This window comes from Lathyrus oleraceus, chromosome 7 (assembly GCF_024323335.1).
Source record: "Lathyrus oleraceus cultivar Zhongwan6 chromosome 7, CAAS_Psat_ZW6_1.0, whole genome shotgun sequence".
Taxonomy (NCBI): domain Eukaryota; kingdom Viridiplantae; phylum Streptophyta; class Magnoliopsida; order Fabales; family Fabaceae; genus Lathyrus; species Lathyrus oleraceus.
In genome coordinates, this window is record NC_066585.1 from 234,915,899 (window position 1) to 234,935,162 (window position 19,264).

General features: G+C 35.0%; 2 protein-coding genes across 2 annotated transcripts; one reads left to right on the forward strand and one right to left on the reverse strand.

Annotated features, from left to right (window-relative positions):
• The first annotated feature begins 10,810 nt into the window (after nt 1-10,810).
• On the forward strand, nt 10,811-12,691 carry LOC127106077 (polyubiquitin-like). Its single transcript, XM_051043358.1, has 2 exons — nt 10,811-10,970; nt 11,326-12,691. Exon 2 carries the CDS (start codon nt 11,326-11,328, stop codon nt 12,469-12,471), a length of 1,146 nt encoding a protein of 381 aa, XP_050899315.1. The 5' UTR covers nt 10,811-10,970; the 3' UTR covers nt 12,472-12,691.
• A 1,103-nt stretch (nt 12,692-13,794) lies between these two features.
• On the reverse strand, nt 13,795-17,411 carry LOC127106079 (CSC1-like protein At1g69450). The gene is made up of 10 exons (XM_051043359.1): nt 16,991-17,411; nt 16,752-16,907; nt 16,588-16,651; nt 16,088-16,297; nt 15,795-15,989; nt 15,400-15,698; nt 15,025-15,301; nt 14,643-14,915; nt 14,329-14,562; nt 13,795-14,247 (listed from the first exon to the last, which is right to left on the reverse strand). Exons 1-10 carry the CDS (start codon nt 17,266-17,268, stop codon nt 14,098-14,100), a joined length of 2,136 nt encoding a protein of 711 aa, XP_050899316.1. The 5' UTR covers nt 17,269-17,411; the 3' UTR covers nt 13,795-14,097.
• Nucleotides 17,412-19,264: the final 1,853 nt, after the last annotated feature.

The following is a 19,264-nucleotide window of genomic DNA, read 5'->3' on the forward strand; positions in this document are numbered from 1 at the left end:
TTTTCAGTTCATAATGTGTGATTTTTTGCTTTTGGTATAGTGCATTGCATAATGGGAGAGCTTATACATTTATATGATTGCAGAATGCTCTGTAGTTCTGAGAGTGAGATCTTAAGGGGCATCTAATGCTTGTATTGTAGCTACCCTTTTCTTCTGCGTTGGATTCGGGTTTCCTCTGTTTTATTTTTTTCCTGATAAACAACTTCAGAACTGTCCAGAACTTCCTTTTCATTATAGTGGAGAAATCGAGGTGGAAACGTCTTTTATTATGTTGTATTGCTCTTGCATTACTGGTGCACTGCAAGTCATTGATTTCATTCAACGGTTAAGATTATCGTCGCAGTGATGCACCACTAAAATACAGGTACATGGTAAGTGTTCCCTTATGTTTGTACAAGCATTATAGATGGGCATAGATTGCCTGAGGTTGCGATCCTCTATGGTCATGCAGTCAGGTGAATCACTATCATTTTTACAATACTGGAAGACCCAATAATGCGATCCTCTGCGGCCACGCAGTCAGGTCAATCTACAGTTACTTTTTGACGGCACATAATCCATTTCTGATCGAAGATCTTGTCCACTTTCTCCACTCATTCTTCCCATAATATCTGCCAATAATTTGGAGTTTTGTTCTTGTAGCATAGTTTTGTTTTGACTGGATTTGGATAGTAAATAAATTTAGATTAATGTCCGGCAAATGAAAACCATTTGTCAAAGTGTCACAAACCTTGTAGAAATCACCCTTATCAGTATTCTTTTACCGTTATGCTTTTATAATAAGAACCACTGAACTCTGGTGAGAGCATTGTTTATGTACAACCAAATATTTCTACATATCTTAACCTTGGTTGTTATATGTTGAGTTTTTCTTTTCTTATCCTTTAAATTCTGTCAGAAATTTTAGAAATTGAGTAAAAATGTTCTATAGATTCTTGAATATGGAGAGTGTTTATGAGGCACCCGGATTCTAGAATGTAAAATTAATAAATCGGTGAACGAAAACGTAATGAATCAAAATACTCCATTAAATCATATGAAATTTCACATGTTGTATGTCAAACACCAACAATAAGTTAAGTTGCAGATAATTAAAAACATCTATTAAATACAAACAAAATCATAGATCAGACAAACTAGTTATTCTTCGTCGACTCAACTATGCATATTGTGATCTCATCAAAAGTCTTGGGACATATAAGACTTGAACAAATCATATAAACAAATATAAATAAAATAGCATCTAAATCAATCGGTTCTTGATATGACTAAGGTGACATCTAACTCAATTGATTTTGAATCTACATGTTCCTCTTTCTTGAGTTTTGTATCATCCTTGAAGGTAATACTCCTTTTGTTTTTGGAGAGCTCTAAAAGAATGATCGGTGAAATTGTTGCATGTGTGCAGAGCGTCAAAAGCGTGATTGGTGAAACTGTTACGTGCGTCTTCACGTCTGAAGCTCATAAACACATCATATTTCCATGTCATCCTAGGTGAATTGATACTTGGGATGTTATTATACTAAGGGGTCCTCCTTGGTGCCTCTGTTGTCTCCCACGATGGCTCCATCGACAGACACTTTTCCTAGGTCCAACTCCAACCGAGGAACCACAATACCCAGACAAAATAGCTCCACCCGATAAGCCGCATCCTCAAAAGAACTGGAGTCAACCTTAAGACCTCCATTCATAGCTTCATTGACTTTCTTCTGCACCGCCGTCAACTTTTCAGTATAAGTCTTTCGCTCCTTTGCATAAGAGTTATTCTTCTTCTTCAAGGCGTCTTCAACTACGGTCAGTTGGGAGGTCAAGGTCTCCAAAGAAGCCTTCGCCTCCTCTAGGGCCTTGTCTTTGGCCTTTAGCGATGACCATAACTCAGATAACCGAGCAACCAAAATAAAGGGTGAGTTGTGGGTATCCACCTCTTTTTAAAGGTCAGAGAACATAATCATCTCTTCATAGAGGCCAAACAATTTTCTTGGAGACGCAATCGGTCATGGGTAGCCACGTCATATTTCCTCTTCTAGATATATTGCTCCTTAGAGGGATTACATGGGGTGAGGACACCCCATCGACCCACAATCGCCATGGACATCAAAGAGGTGCTACATAACATATGAAAGGCGACCTCCAAAATCAGCTCCATCTTCTCTGCATCAAGAAGATTCTAGAGGAAAGCATGGTCCTGCTTGGGCAGACAAGCCCGCGCCTCATGCAAATTGCAGGGTATTGGAGATTGGAGGACATCAGGAAACTTGAAGAGAGTGGACAAAGTCCCAGAGACACGAATAGTGAGTCCCGTGGGAGAAGAACTTGATAGCTTGAGCCTCTTACTCAAACTTTCCCCCTAGGAAACATCTGAATCTCAACCTCTTTTAACATCATCAGCAGGAGCCAAAGCTCGATCGACTGACCCCTTATCCAGCCTAACAGAGGAAGTTTGGCCCTGAACAAAAAGAGTCGGAGAAGATTGAGTCTCAGACGTGACCCTCAGCATTGCCTAAAAGTTTTTACGATCCTTCACCCATATGAGTAGTAGCAAAAGAAACTGAAGGAGAGGAAGCAATCATCTTGTCCTTCTGCAGAGCTTTCTGCCTATCTAAAAGATTTTTCACTACAACCATACCTATTGAAGCCATTGTATATGCAAAAAGGAATCTAAGAGATTAGTACTTATCAAACATACAGAAGGCAAGTAGTGCATTAAATTGGTTTTCACTCCTCACCGAAATTATTTCTCCTTTCTAGAGTGTCAACAACATTTATTATGGTCTGCGTATCAATAAACAACTTCTTCTGCATTAAGGGCCCTACTTCTTTCTCGTAGCCTAGGCTCTCTAAGAAAGTCTCTAAAGTTTTCTATCATTAACATCTCATATGGGGTGAGAGATTCTAGAGGAACGACGTAGGTATGGGAGCCTCGGTCAAATTGGGACCAAGCCTAGATTTTTTGAATTTGGTCGCCTCAAGTAACTTTCCCCGTCCAAGAGAAATCGGGCATCACAGACTCATCACTGAGGACCTTACGGAAGATGGGGTGAGCCTATAGAGTCTCAGAAAGGCACAAAAAAGAACTGATTCTTGAAATCCTTCCAATTCTCGGAAAGGTCTCTAAAAAGCTTTACCTTTTGCTGCAACGAAACCAATCCCTAAATTTGAAGCTTATCTAGGAAAGTGCGTTCCATGACCAAAAGGTGGAAGAAAAGGTTCAAGGATGGTTTCTTGCCTGTTACTCACACCAAAACTCGAACACCTTCACAAAAGCCCAAGATTTAGGATGCAATAGGGAAGGTGCGATCTTCAAATGCTTCAACACTCTCGCTTCAATTTTGCTAAAGGGTAACATGAAGTTCAATTGAGTGAATAGGCACTCATAAAAGGGGTTGGAACACTTGTCAAAACTACTACAATTCCTCTTATCAAGATCCACGGGGACGACCTCCCAGTCAAGCGACGAACCTACTTCTACAAGGCCATTCTCCACTTTAGCCACACTATAGAAAATAGACACAATTCTAAGCAATCCGCAATCCACCCAGTGATATCTATTCACACAAGTTGGCTATCGAACTGAATGAGCGATAAGAGCCTCAGTTAGCAGACAACGTTAACCAATCGTGCTCGACGCTTTGAAAAACTCCATGTGACGCCTAATCTCGACCTCACTAGGATCACAACCTTGTGTAATTCTATGTATATTTATAAAGCGTTGAAGTATTTACTTATTCATACAATATTCTCAATAGAAGGTAGATAACCAACAGATGGGACGAAATTACCGGTAACCCCTAGGGGAGTAGAAGTAACAATATCTAATAAAAAATTATCAGCATAGTTCCCAACACTTTAATCGAAAAAAGGGCTAGAACATTCATCAAAATACCTCTCCAAAAATAATTCTAATGGAAACACCATTCAATTCAGAACTATCAGAAATAATCATTATGTCAAAATTAAGGCAAACATGGGCCAAAGGGGAATTATTTGGGTCATTTGGGATGTCTGACCCCATTGATGATGATAAATCGCGATCGAAGGAGTTACTTCTCGAGTTACCAAATGGGTCATTCACATTCGCTATAGAAAAAATAAAGGAGTGAAATTACCCAATAAAGGGGACACTATAACCAGATGTTGCAAAAATGAAAAAAGGAACATATAGTTTTTCAAAAGACAAATTATAATTTAATTAGCAGTAAGAGCAAAAAAACCATTAAGAAGCCATGTGACCCTTATATAGGGAAAAACGATTCAAGTAAGAAACAACTTAGATTAAAAGGAAATTAGGTGACAAAAAGCAACAACCAAATCTCGCCTAGGAAATACCGTAACACTCAAGTGTGTTCAAGCACCCTAAGGGAGAGTGTCACACCTTAACTTTCCAGCCTATGGGCACATGTTTAAAAGTTCGAACAAAGCGCCTCAATGATAGAAAATGTATTTAATGCATTTGTTCGCCACTCTCATCAATCTGACATATCAAGTATCGCTTACTGATAACTTGTCAACATTTGGCCGACACGGATCCTTGAAGACTTATCGTTCAACACTTCACGACAAGTCTTGGTGGAAATTGTTCTGACTTGGTCAAAAGCCCAGTAAAGAGATACCCATTTATTACTCTGAAAAGGCCCAACAAATACTAGGTCTAAATGGTATAAATATTTCTATATTTGTTAGACCTAAGGTAGGCATATACTTTTCACACTTCACCCTATCCATTTTTAGACTCATTAGTTGACTTCGACATTGAAGTGCTAACCTTGTAGGTCCATCAACATGATCCACCGTATCAGAGACTTGTAGCACCAAATCAGGAGTCCAACATCATAATTCAAGTATAAATCTAATTCTGATATGAAACAATTAACTACAAAATAAATTGTTTGATGAAAAATATGTAAAGATATATGTAAATGATTTTTAAACTTTGAGAATGTATGACTCTGATGAGTTCTCAAAAGTTAATTTATTAATGTAACCAAAATAAAATAAAATACATTGCTTAAAAGTTTAGGGTGGAGGGGAGAATTAAATATTTTAAGAAGGAAAGGACTTTGAAGAATTTTTCACACATCAAAATTTTTAATAGTATGTGAATTTCAAATCATTATTAATACTTCGCCTATATATTAAAAAAAATCAATTTAAATTTGACTTGACTTCAATTTAATATTTCTTTTATAATTATTAATATTTCAAATAATTATTAATATTTTGTTTATAAATTAAAAAAATATAAACATCATTACAATGTCAAATTTTAAAACATAAAACAAATCTCACAAAGTACTAACACAACTTGTTTTTGAAGTAACAAAAACTCTAAATTAATTGGGAATTTTGGATACCATAATTCAACACCCTTCGTGTTTGGAGTCACTTATCCAACAAGTGGTATCAAAGCCTAAATCCTATTAAAGACTAATCGTCCTGGGAGCCACACACACACACACACACACACACACACACACAAATGCACATGCACACACATACATAAACACACATGCACACACACACACACACACACACACAAACACACACACATTCACACATTTTAGTAAATTGGAGCAACATGAGATGGAGTTAAAGAGACTTGCTGATGATGAAGACAATGAAAAGAAGAAGAGGAAAACTATAGAACTAAAGGTTACTAACATCAAAGATATGGAATCAGAAGATGAAGACCGTCAAAGTAAGATTAACAAATACATGAAACCCGTGTTTCAAAAACTCAAGGAGTTCCTAAGACACGAAAAAAAAATTATAGTTTCTAAGAGCAAAATAAAGAAAGATACTCCTTCATTTCCACATGTCACCAATTCGGAAAGGAATGATACATGCGATCAAACTTCCCTCAAAATCAGAGAAGATCCAAGAAACCGTGAAAATATGTTAAGAGAGCCTACATATCTTGGGATGACAATCATGTGGAATCCTCTGACGAGGAAGAAGAAACCATGTGTCTCATGGAAAATCATGAAGAAGATGATGCAAGCTCTTAGCTTTTATTATAAAAACTTGTCTCACATATGTGAAAAGCTAACTAAAGAAACAAGTAAATTAGAACAAACCATCTCTACCTCCAAAGATATTATTTCTTCCCTCGAATTGAAAAATAAAAACTTATTGGAAGAAATAGAAAGACTTAAACAAAGATAAGACGATCTAATTCAAAACTCCTCATATTCTCACAAAGTCTTCGACGAATCTATCAAGTGTGATCAATGTAACATTTTGAAAAATAAAATTTATGATCTTCTAAACACACTTGATAAATTCACTAAAGCAATAGATAACTTGAATTTTTTTTTAAGTAACTAAATGGCGTCTTAAAATAAGGCTGGTCTTGGTTATTAACCTAAGAACAATAGCAAAAGCTTTAGAAATATTTGGAATGCCCGATCAACATCTTAATGCAAAAACCTAAAGTGCAATTACTGTAATAAAGACAAAGAATCATGAATGCAAACAAAGATATCCTCCCTTGAATTTTTATAAAGAGCATTGTGAACATAAAAAAAAGAAAGATGTATGCTCATAATATGTATTCTACTATCATAAAAGGATCCTCTAAAGAATATTGTTATATCAAAGATGGCTGACTAAACTCATGTGAAAGTAGGAAAGTAACTACTAAGATACTAAGGCAACACACACAGACATGCACACACACACACACGTACACCACACACACACACACACACACACACACACACAACACACAAAACACACACACATGCACGCACACACGCATACACACACGCACACACAAAGACACACACACACACACCCAGATAGATAGAGAGAGAGAGAGAGAGAGAGAGATTTAAGGCCCCTATTTACTCAATTAAATCACCTAAAAATATTCTCAAGGTCTGGCCAATTTATTAGGGGTCTGTCTGTTTGATTAGGACGATTTTTTCAAGTATCTAATCGATTAGATTCTGAACTTAATTGATTGGATGATGCTTAATTGAGTCTATAATCAATTATGATAGTATCTTAATGATTGGTAATGACTCTCTATCCAAACCTTCTACATTGAGCAAAAATAATCGATTATTTGAAGTACCTAATTGATTATACTTAGGACCTAATCAATTAGGTGAGTTAATTGGCCCATGGATCGTTTCCTTTTTTAGCCAAATTTTATCCTATATAAAGGATGCGCCTCCTCACTTCATTTTACACCAGAATTTAGGATTTCTCTAATTATTTGCAATTTATCTCTCTCTCTCTCTCTCTCTCTCACACACACACACACACACACACATACACACACACACACATACACACACACACACATAAATATTTTCTTTTCACCAAAGTTGCTTTAGTGCCTTGTGAGTGAAAATTGCTTGTGAGGAAAGAGTTGTACTAGTGTTTTGCCATAATTTTTATTTTCAAGAAGGGGATACTCTTAAAGAATTGAATTTGTTTCATGAGATTAACTAGCCTTAAAATCTTTGTTTGGTTCTAAAACTTTGCCTGGAAAAGTTTTGTTTGGTTATTGAGATTAGCCTGTAAAACCTCTAATTAGTGCATTAGATTGTAAAAACTTTCTTATGGTTAGGGATAAGTCAATGTAAAATCTCTAGTTTTGCTTGTATTAAAGGTTCATAATCATTACCTGTAAAAGCTCAATATTATAGTCAAATATCAAGAAGAAATTTTGGGGACAAAAGTAGGCCAACGTTCGGTTGAACCTAGATAATTATCTAGTGTCATCTCTCTAACTTTTATCTTTTATTTTTTTCTATTTACTTTACTGTTTTTACTTTACGCTGTTTTTTTATTTCGATTTTAAAAAATGCTAACACAACATGTTTTAAAGTAACAAAAACTCTAAATTAATTGCGAATTTTGAATACCATAATTCAACCTCCTTTAATGCACGGATTCACTTGTCTAACAAGATGGGGTTCCCATCCCAGCCCTCGGGTTTTCATCCAGGTTCGAGGTGGACATCTCCTGGGTTCCACCGCCTATGCTCTCAGAGTTGCTAGCTCCTTAGAGAGGGTGTGCCAATTGCATCTTATCGTGCTTTGTCTCGTAGGACCCTGTTTCACAAAGAGAATATATGACACATCATCAAGAAGTTTAATATTGCATTGGAGGTATTATTTTAGACAAGAGATTCATGTATTCGATTTCGAAGAATCTCAAAAAATATTTATCTTGCGTTTTGTTAGGATCCGTACGCGCCCCCTTATTAGTCGGCTTGGCATTTGATATGGGCCATGATAGTGAACTTTAGGAGCATGGTTTCAGGGCCACCTGAATAGTAGTTTTCACTTCTTTAGGGATTGCTTACTTCTCCATGAATCCAGGGGTTTTGACTTGTAAAGGCCCTTGTGCTCGGTATTTTTCCAAAATAGAGATCTTATAATTTCTTTCTAGATTTCGCTCTTCCCAACCACCAGGGTGGATCACCTAAACTATTTTCTGACTGCTCCCAATATACCTTTGGTTGTAGGCATGTCTCGACTTTGTTATCAAGTTGATGTATGTTTTAATGGTTCGACTTGACAGTTACCTACTTTATTGTCCGCCTCCAAACATTATTTCCCTGGGAGGTCTAAGGACGTCTCCCTCATTATCTACAATAGAAACAAATCCAACTGGTATGGCCTCTTTCATAGAATGTTGGAGAATATGTTGGATGCATGAAGTTTTCTATTATCACCTATTTTGGTCGGTGCACTCGAAACATACCTCTACATTCATTTCGAGTTGCATTTTAATCATTCAAGTTCTCACTGCAATTTGAGTTACCTAAAGTATCGCGATATGCTACGATGATAGGGATGTATTTCAAATTTTACGTCAGAGGTTCCCTTTCTCTATAGCGATAACACCTGCTCATAAATTCTTTCGGTTTATATTTTCGATAGGGTGAGATCTGACAGTAGAAGATTGCTAGTGTTGTAGTGTTTCCTCCCCGACCTCCTTAATTCTAGTAATCAGAATCAATGTTGGATCGGAAGGTGTTAAGTAGTTCCTTGGAGCGAGTTTGAGGGTGAAGTCCTCTTTCCTATTGGGATTCCATCGTGATTTAGATATGAATCAAATGAGATTTGATTGTGGAATCTCGTGGGACTCAAAGGTTGATTCCCATAGACGTCTCCATTGTTCCGTACCAGAACCAAAATTGTGATTGATTTATGATGATAGACTCTTGTTTCGGTGGTGTAGAATTTCAATGCGGTTGCACAGGGGTGGACTTGCAAGGTTAACACTCTAATGCTCAAGTCAGTTAAGAGTCGAAAGTGAGTAAAGGTGTCAATCTGAGATGAGAGAATGTACCTTATGTCTGACGTGTGTCAAATACATATGACGTATAATTTTAATGGGCCATGTGTCGTTGGGCTTAAAACTTGGGTCTGTATTAGGCCTTTGGCTAGCTCATAACACAAATCCTCTAGCAACCCCTCTAATACCCAACCAAGTGGGGCCAAACTCTCTAATTACAACAGTTTCCACTTACGAGTTTCTTTCTTCTAATGGCTATACAGCTAGGTTTATAACTTCTTAGTTTATTACTTCCGCAATGGTTGAAAGTCAAGGAAAATAAAAAAAACCACAACCAATTATCAGGATACGCCTTCAATCTTCTAGCAATACTAAAGTGCATTCAAGTGTCTTAAGTGCATCATTCCCTTACCCTAGGCATATGAGGACCTATGGTGTCCTTGCCCAAAACAACACTACAATGACACAATGAACATTAAATGCATGTATTACCAAAACTACCTACTTCCCTCAAAATCACGATAAAGTCTCATCCTTTTCCTTGAGTGATCCTCTCTACGGGCTTATCTCCTCAACGAAACTCATGTTCGGACGAGTCTTATAAATTTTAGCATCAACATTTTTCACTATATTATTGATAGTAGAGACTTATGGAAACTATTATGGACTGGTCAAAGAACCAATTATGCGGTCCAATTCAAATAAATTATTATTATGGGTGACCGATAAATTTACCTTCATTAGAGCACTACATTAAAGCTCGGCATTGCTTTCATCTTTAACGTTGATATGCATCCAACAATCTCCCACGATCCATGTCAGATTACTCAATAATGGTTATAACTATTCACCTTAAACAAGTGTGACTTATAATCACGCCTAAATAATACTCTCATTTCCACACTTATATAGTTTCACCTCCTCAAACCCTGAATAAAATATTAAACTACTAATCTTATAGATACCTCCATCTCTGATCACCAAAATCTTCTACCACTGTATTAGAAACTCTTATACTTTAACCTACCATCCATTTTTTGTTCTATAACATTCATAAAATAAAACAAGATAACTTATATACATTCTTTTACATTTTAAATTTGCACAATATTATAAATTCACTAAAATGTACCATTTTCTTGTTTCTTTCTTCCTATTTTTTAGAAATAAAAATCAAATCATCTAAAACTATTTTAATGTTTTTAAAAAAATTACAAAATTAAATCAAACATTTCCTTAAATTTTAGATTATATATATATATATATATATATATATATATATATATATATATATATATATATATATATATATATATATATAATATATATATATATATATATATATATATATATATATATATATATATATATATATATATATATATATATATTTTAATATAGAAGTATGTTTGAAAAGTTCAACTTGAAGGAAAAGAAAATCACCAGTAAACAGATTGGTATAGAAGAATCTCCTAGATCATTACAGAAGCCACGTATCGTCCATAGGAAAACCAAACTTGTCCTATTTAGCCAGCTTAACATTACACGTGGCAAAACTATATTGGTGGGTCAAAGAACATTTTTGTCATTGAGTCGGCACAACCTATATATAAAGGGACTCCTCCCAATCGAATCCTTCATTCACTTTTCATAGTTTCGCTACACGATAAAATTCTCAACACTTTTCTTCTTCGAAAAATCTTCTACGATTCAAGGTATGTTACTGTTTTCTATCTGTTCCTCTTCAAATTAAGAGTTGCTAATTGAACATGCTTAGGTTTTCGATTGTATTAATACCTGTGCGACTCAATATTTTGATCAATTCGGTTTATCACATGGTCGTGTTTCGGATTTGCGATCTGTCACATATGTGAAGCTCTTCCCCTAATTTCTAAATTAATTTTCTGTTTTCTGTAGTACTAATTTGTACTATAATTGATTGATTAGGGTTGTGTTGTGATTTGTTCTAATTTCGGTTGATGAGGGTCTGTGTTGTGATTTGTTTTAATTTCTCGGTTGATTAGGGTTTGTGTTTGTTGTTTATGATGTTTACTATGTCAACTTGTACAGATGCAAATCTTTGTGAAAACATTGACCGGAAAAACTATCACCCTTGAGGTGGAGAGTTCTGATACCATAGACAACGTGAAAGCTAAGATTCAAGATAAGGAAGGGATTCCACCTGATCAGCAAAGGCTTATCTTTGCAGGGAAACAATTGGAAGATGGTCGCACCCTTGCTGATTACAACATCCAGAAGGAATCTACTCTTCACCTTGTGCTTCGATTGAGAGGTGGAATGCAGATCTTTGTTAAGACTTTGACAGGGAAGACCATCACCCTTGAGGTTGAATCGTCGGATACAATTGATAATGTCAAGGCTAAGATTCAGGATAAGGAAGGTATCCCTCCTGATCAGCAGAGGCTTATCTTTGCAGGGAAACAACTTGAGGATGGAAGAACACTAGCTGATTACAACATACAGAAGGAATCTACCCTTCATTTGGTGCTTAGATTGAGAGGTGGAATGCAAATATTTGTCAAGACTTTGACAGGAAAAACTATTACTTTGGAGGTTGAGAGTTCAGATACTATTGATAATGTGAAAACTAAGATCCAGGATAAGGAGGGTATCCCACCAGATCAACAAAGGCTTATATTTGCAGGGAAACAACTTGAAGATGGAAGGACCCTTGCTGATTATAACATCCAGAAGGAATCTACTCTCCATTTGGTTTTGAGACTTCGTGGGGGTATGCAAATATTTGTTAAGACACTCACTGGAAAGACCATAACTTTGGAGGTTGAAAGTTCGGATACAATTGATAATGTGAAGACCAAAATTCAGGACAAAGAGGGAATTCCTCCAGACCAACAGAGGCTAATTTTTGCTGGTAAGCAATTGGAGGATGGTCGTACTTTGGCTGATTATAATATCCAGAAGGAATCTACTCTACACTTGGTTTTGAGGCTTCGTGGTGGGATGCAAATATTTGTGAAGACACTTACTGGGAAGACTATTACCTTGGAGGTGGAAAGCTCTGACACTATTGATAATGTGAAAACAAAAATACAGGATAAGGAGGGTATTCCACCTGACCAGCAGAGGCTTATTTTTGCAGGCAAGCAGTTGGAGGATGGTCGTACCTTGGCAGATTACAATATTCAGAAAGAATCTACCCTGCACCTTGTTCTCCGTCTCCGTGGTGGATTCTAAGTGTGTCCTAGTATATTTGTTTGCGTTTGTGTTGTCCCTGTAGTATGTTTGTTTGCATTTGTGTTGTCCTGTAGTATGTTTGTTTGCGCTTCTGTGTCCCTTCTGTATCTATTGTGTTTAAAATTGGCGTATGTTCGAAACAATTCCGATGTATCAAGTCTTTTATTTTCTCATCAGTTTGATCATCATATATGAAAGTGCTTTTGCCATTTTAAAATAATTACAATTTTGCCATGGTAATCTGTTTTAGATTGTTTATGATATGACTAATTCGCCAATGATGGGAATGTTTAATCCTACTTTCATGTCATCTAAATATTCAATGGTTTAGGCCCCTGGATTTGAAATTTAAAGAATTAAAACGAAGTACTAATAAATAATAAAGAATAGGATGGAAAAATAAAAGAATACTTCACAAAATGATTTAATATTAAGTTGAGAAGAGATATGTCAGTTTTGAAAATATTTAGTTTGCTTTAGTTATATAGATTTTTTCTTCATATTTTCAAAAGGAATTTAAAAAAAAAAGTTTTGAAAAATTCTTTAAATTAAATTAGAGATAGATAGTGAGATGTAATTTTAAATTAAATTACTTGATTAGCAAGTTGATTAGTTTGTTATGATAGTTATTTGGATTTTTCATCAAATAACTGAAGAGGATTCCTAACTTTTAAAAGAAATTATGTATTTTAGATTAATTAGCTTGTGCTTAACAATTTGAATTATAAATATGTTATGATAATTCAAATTAGTTAATTACTTGATTAATAATCCAAATTAGTTAATTACTTGATTAATAAATTGATTAGTTTGTTATGCTAACTACTTATAAATAGTCTATTCTATAAGTAAATGTATAGTATAATTCAGTTTGACCAATCAATATAATTACTTTTCCCTCTATCTCTCCTTCCTTTCCTATCCAAAGTGTTTCTGCATTAAGAGTTTATATGTTGGTAATATTTCTATGTATTTCTTAGAATACAAGTTTGATTATTATAAAACATTTCAATATTTATTTCTTGGTTAACAAGAATTACAAAATAAAAAACAAATTAAAAAAAATGTTTTTTTAAGTCTGAGAAGTACAAAGAAAAGAAAAAAAGCTAAGCTCTCTTTTGAGCGATCCAAATGGCATCTGAAAACACCAAATGACTGATATATGAATATGACAATGACCAGAAACTAGAACAACCATGGGTATTGAGAAGCTCTAAATTAGAATTTGGCTTCTGCTTATTACTTTTGACATAAAATTATAGTCGGTAATTAGAAAATAAAAAAGTCAAATTAAATAGTTTTATATTTTATTGAATACATACATGCATATAACTATAGATTCATTTTCAATAACATACATTGTAGTAAACATGACCTCTGAATTCTAGTTACAATATCACACAATGAATAAAATCATTGTCTTGTCTGCTTTCCTATACCAAAATTGTTTGCCACTTTCAGTTTCTACCATTACAATTTACAAGCAATTTGTTGCATATTTTAACTAAACATGGCAATTAAGCCCTCTAATCTCTATGGCTACTATACTCTCACTCATCACACTCAAAATATACAGAAATATGAATCTTACATCACAAAGAATATTATGATCACTTGGTATTGAGCTTAAGATAAAAGTGGACTAACAAGACTATCACTACTTGATGAGTGTTGAATTGGAAACAAAGCAGGATCTTTATATACAGATAACAATTGCCTGTAAAATTCAGTCATTGCGCTATCGTTTTCGTCTTCCCTATCCTTCGTTATCAAACTCTACAAACACAAACAAGTCAAATCAGTGCTGAAGCAGATATTCAACAGCTTTAAGACAATCCTAGTTACTAGAGACTTTACCTCTGCTGAGTATGCAGTAAATATAGGCAAGAATCGTCTTCGGCAGTAATAATTAAAGGTAAGAGTGAGTACTGGTAGAGGAAGCGTCCAAGTCGAAGCTGGAGAAAGTTTTTTTAAAGCAAAACTTCCCACTGCAATGAGTTGCATAAGAACTAGAGAAAATATCATTGAATCGTGTACGATTGGCCAGAATCTCCCTCCCGTTTCATACTTTGCTGTATATACATTTATGAACTGCGTAGTACAAAAGCATCGCATCAGTGCAAGCCATCGATAAAATGACTCTGCGAGATAAGCATACAAAGAAATCTGACCTGGTTTCGGTAAATGATGTATGCAAGACAGAGATAGACCAGGAGGAACGGTAAAATTAGCGGGGCTAAGAAGAAATACGAAATGCCAAGAAGTCCAAAGAAAAGGATCCTTGGAAGATCTCTGTGGTAAGCCATAGACGGAGCTTCGAATTCACTTTCTTGTTTTGTGAAGGGTGTTTTTATCAAACTGACAATGAGAGGAATTATCTGAAATAGTTCCGATGAAACGCTTGTCCATCCTGTAGTCGCAACATAAGTAATGAAAAACGAAGCCTACAGTAAAATCAATATAAACTGCATTAAAAAGACATCGAAATAGAAGATTGTATCATAATTATTTGGTCATTTAGTATGCAGTTTTGGAATCGAATATCGTGTATACCTGTGCCGGGACTGCAACGGCTAGTTGTCCAGTAATTTCCTTCAGATCAAGGATGATATAGACCTGATGGAAAACCGAGCCAGAAAATACGGTTGCGAAAAAAACATTCCATACGGTGAACCATTGTACTTTTTTCGATGCGCTCATTTCTATATCGCTGTGAGAAATGTATCCTTGAATGGAGGAAAGAAACCCCATAACAGGAGGCACCAACTTCAAAGACATCTGAAGAATAAGACTCGGAAGGTATCCTGTAATCACTTGAGTAACAAATTTTCTGCAGAAAGATAGTTAGAAACATAGTATGAGTTTGACTAGACAGAGAAAATCACATAAGCAGATTAATTGATTCTACTGAAAGCGATTTTTACTTACACGGCTAGAATACTTTTCAGGAACGGAAACAAAACTTCGAGTTGTTTCAAGTTTGTAAGCCCTTGTACGATTACAACCGGTATAAGGAACAAGATTGTGAAAAGAATACACACAACTATAACCACCAACTTAGAAATCCATTGTTTCATGAAAGATTCCGAAAAGAACGGCCAGTAAACGTCATGAGGTTGTGGAGCTGGCTCAGTGATCCACTGAGTTGGATTGACTGATGGTTGCAAATGGAAAGCAGTTGCAGCAGCGTAACGCGACTTGAAGAACACAAACGCAGCTCGAGCCTCCTTCAACATTGAACAACAATCGACATTAACAAAACGTAACGCGTTTTATAGAATCTGTTCTTTTTGGTAAAAAATGTTGGAGAAATGAAAACATACTTCTGCTATCAATGACGCCTCTGCTTGCTTCAATCTCACATCCTCCTCAATGTCCTCCAACTTCTTTCCATAATGATCTATAAGACTATCTTTAGATTCAAAAAGTCCAAGGACACCACCACCATGCTTATACTTTTGTTGAGTACGATTTGCGCGTAATTGAGCAATCCTTTTATACAAATTCTTCGACTTACTCTAGATTTAAGAGAAAGAAGCGCGTATAAGTTTCATAATTATCAAAATAAAATAGAAATGTATCATAGCAAAGTACTTAAATTCTAGAGAATGCTTACCATAAGAGCTTGGATTTTGTTTGTACGGCGAATAACGACATGTGAGAGATACGTAGACGGGTATAACTCTTTAAAAAACCTCTCAACACTGTCACTGATACTGCAACTTAAGGAAGTAGGAATACTGTGAACTAAAACAGTGAACTGATGCGGCTGAGGTTTGGATGAATAAAAATACGAAATTCTTTTCGAAGCTATGTATTTATATTCCTGAGGATCCAAATAATTTCGAACGATGAGTATGCATCTAATGATCAACCATTGTATGGTAAATAAGCCAAATTAAGAAAAACCAAAGAGGAAATCCCATACAAAATTAATATCAGTATCTTAAAAGTTTGGTGTGTGATCTGTTTAACACCGACACCTCAGCAAAAAGGCATGTCAGTGTCTGTGTCCGTGTCAGACGATAATGACACTTGTGATTACGTTGAATTTATTCATTTATTTCAACTGGTGTCTATGCGTCAGTGTCTCAGTGTGTCCGTGTGATTACTTACATGATGAAGTTGAAAGCATGTGAATGCAGAAACAGCATATACAGCAAAAAAATGAACCCACAACCTGAAACAAAAATCATAATTCATAAAGAATAATATTCCAATTCCAAGAACAGCAGAATCGGAAGAAACAAAATACAGATAAAAAGTGAGAAATTATTCACCAGTTAGAACCACTGTTTACATTTGATATAGTAAACACATCTAAAGAGTTGCCAGGAAAATCAAGAATATCAATATCTTGTAACTGATTTCCCCAACAATTCACAGGAAGAAGCACAAAGATCCCAATAACCCCCGCAAAAGCAAATATTTTCAAACTGCATAACACAAGTCATCTTAAATAAGTGCTTAAGCTCATAATAAGCGCTTATAGTTTGTTAGAGTGAAAACAAAAAAACACCTGAACGTTATGAGACGCATGAAAACAAGAGCATCTAAACCTGATGATGAGAATAACTGTTCTTCGGTAAGGGACCAAGCTTTTGCAACCCAATCAGGGGAAGGTATAAGCAGTTTCAAATTGAAAGGTGTTGTTCTTGAAGCTCCTTCAGCTAACAATCTTGGTATATAAACTTTGTAATTACTAGGTTGTTTTCTCAATATAGAGTAAAGTGTGAAGAACAAAACACATAGAGCAGTGTTTATTCCAACGGATGTCAAAAGAGCAGAAACAATCATGTTTTGGAATCAAGAAAAAGAACATGAGCGGAAAATTTGAGATTCTTTGTTGAAGAGGTTTGAATTGATCGATAGATTGTTTACAAGTGTTGTGCAGAGACAAGAAAATTGACATGTTCGAAGATTGTTAACGTGTCGTTTAATGGTTGGTTCGGTTTGAAAGCATTAAAACATTGTTTAAACTTGAATTGATCGGGATCGTGCCGACGCGGGTTCCACGTGGTGGGAAAAGTCTACGATGAAGTATGTCTACTAGAGAAACATAAAATAAATTTAATGTTCACATTTTTATTTAAAGTATATAAATTGAATGTCATATATTCGAATTTGAATCAATGTAATGGGATATCTCTATGGAACTTTTCCTTCCCATTTTTATTATTAAGAAATATAATAATTATGATATAAAAAAAAAATTATAAAAGATTTTATAAAATTATCCTTCATTAATTGTATTGGAAAGATAAATTAACATAATTAAAATAAGAGAGAATAATAAATATTTAAAGATGTAATAGAAAAAATAACATTAATAATTCATTGATATTATAAAATGACTTATATCATATTACAAAATATTTTTCTAAAACGATTTATAATAACAAAAATAGAGATAGTATATGTTAAGCGTGTTTAACTAGTTTAATCTCTTACCGACGAACAACTTTTCTTTAAAGAAATTACAATTATATTTATATCATTCATTAAAATAATTTAAATCACTTTTTTAGAGATAAACTAATTTAATTTTGATATGAAAATATATGACAATTAATGGTTAGCAATAGAAGTCAAACTTATGGTACTAAAATATTCATTTTTTAATCATTTTCTTCTCTTCTTTAACCTTTTTTTTTATATTCTCTTCTAATTTCACACATTAAAATTCAACTTGTTATCTCCTCTAATTTAGATTAACATGTCACCTTTTCTTAATATTTTATCACTTCACTATTTGTTATATAATTTTTATAACTTTTCTTATATTTTTCTTCTATTTTTTTATTTCAATTATTGTATATTTAAACTAGTTAAAAATCCATGCAAAATACCAATAGATGATAGATAATTTTTTTTTGAATGGGAAGTTGACGATATATTGTGAGTATACATGAACGACATGATAGTCAATTCTAATTCTAATGAAGAGTAACGACATGGAAATCACTTGGCCGTTTTGTGTCCCATTATAGAACATGAGGCTCAACGCCGTTAAAGTCAAATTTGAAAACTTCGGGATTCTACCTCAATAAAAGAGGAATCAAAACTAATTAAGATGGAGATTCGACCGCAGATGAGAGGATAATTAAGATGAACAAAATGCTCACCATCCTCAACGGGTTCATCTGGAGATCTGTCCAACATGCATTTTCATTCTACAGACTTCTGAGGAAAGAAGTACAACTCAAGTATACATTAGAATGCGAGCAATTCTTTGCCCAATTAAATCTAACAATTTCTCAATCCCCAGTCATGTTGAGACTAATGGTCGAAGAAACACTATTAATTTATCTTGCAATCTCAAATGACAAACGAAGGAAGAGTTATCATGACAAGTGAAAGAAGGCACCGGAGTTTCAAGAGGGGGATCATGTGCTCTTGAGAGTAACTCTGGTGATAGGTGTTGGTCGTGTGCTGAAGTCTCGAAAGCTCACACCTCATTTTGTTGGCCTGTATCAGATCCTTCAGAGAGTAAGAGAAGTAGCCTACAGAGTTGCTTTACCACAGTCTCTTATGAATCTTCATGATATTTTTCATGTGTCTCAACTTCTGAAGTGTATTCCTAATTTGTCTCATGTGATCCATTCTGATGATGTTCAAATGAGAGATAACTTGAATGTTGAGGCATCATCCTTGCGGGTCGAGGATCCAGAAGTGAAACATCTGAAGGGTAAAAAGATCGATTTGGTGAAGGTAGTGTGACATAGGAGCTTGAGGGTCGGATGAAGGGATCTAATCCAGAGTTATTTTCTTCACGTAATTTTCGAGGGTGAAA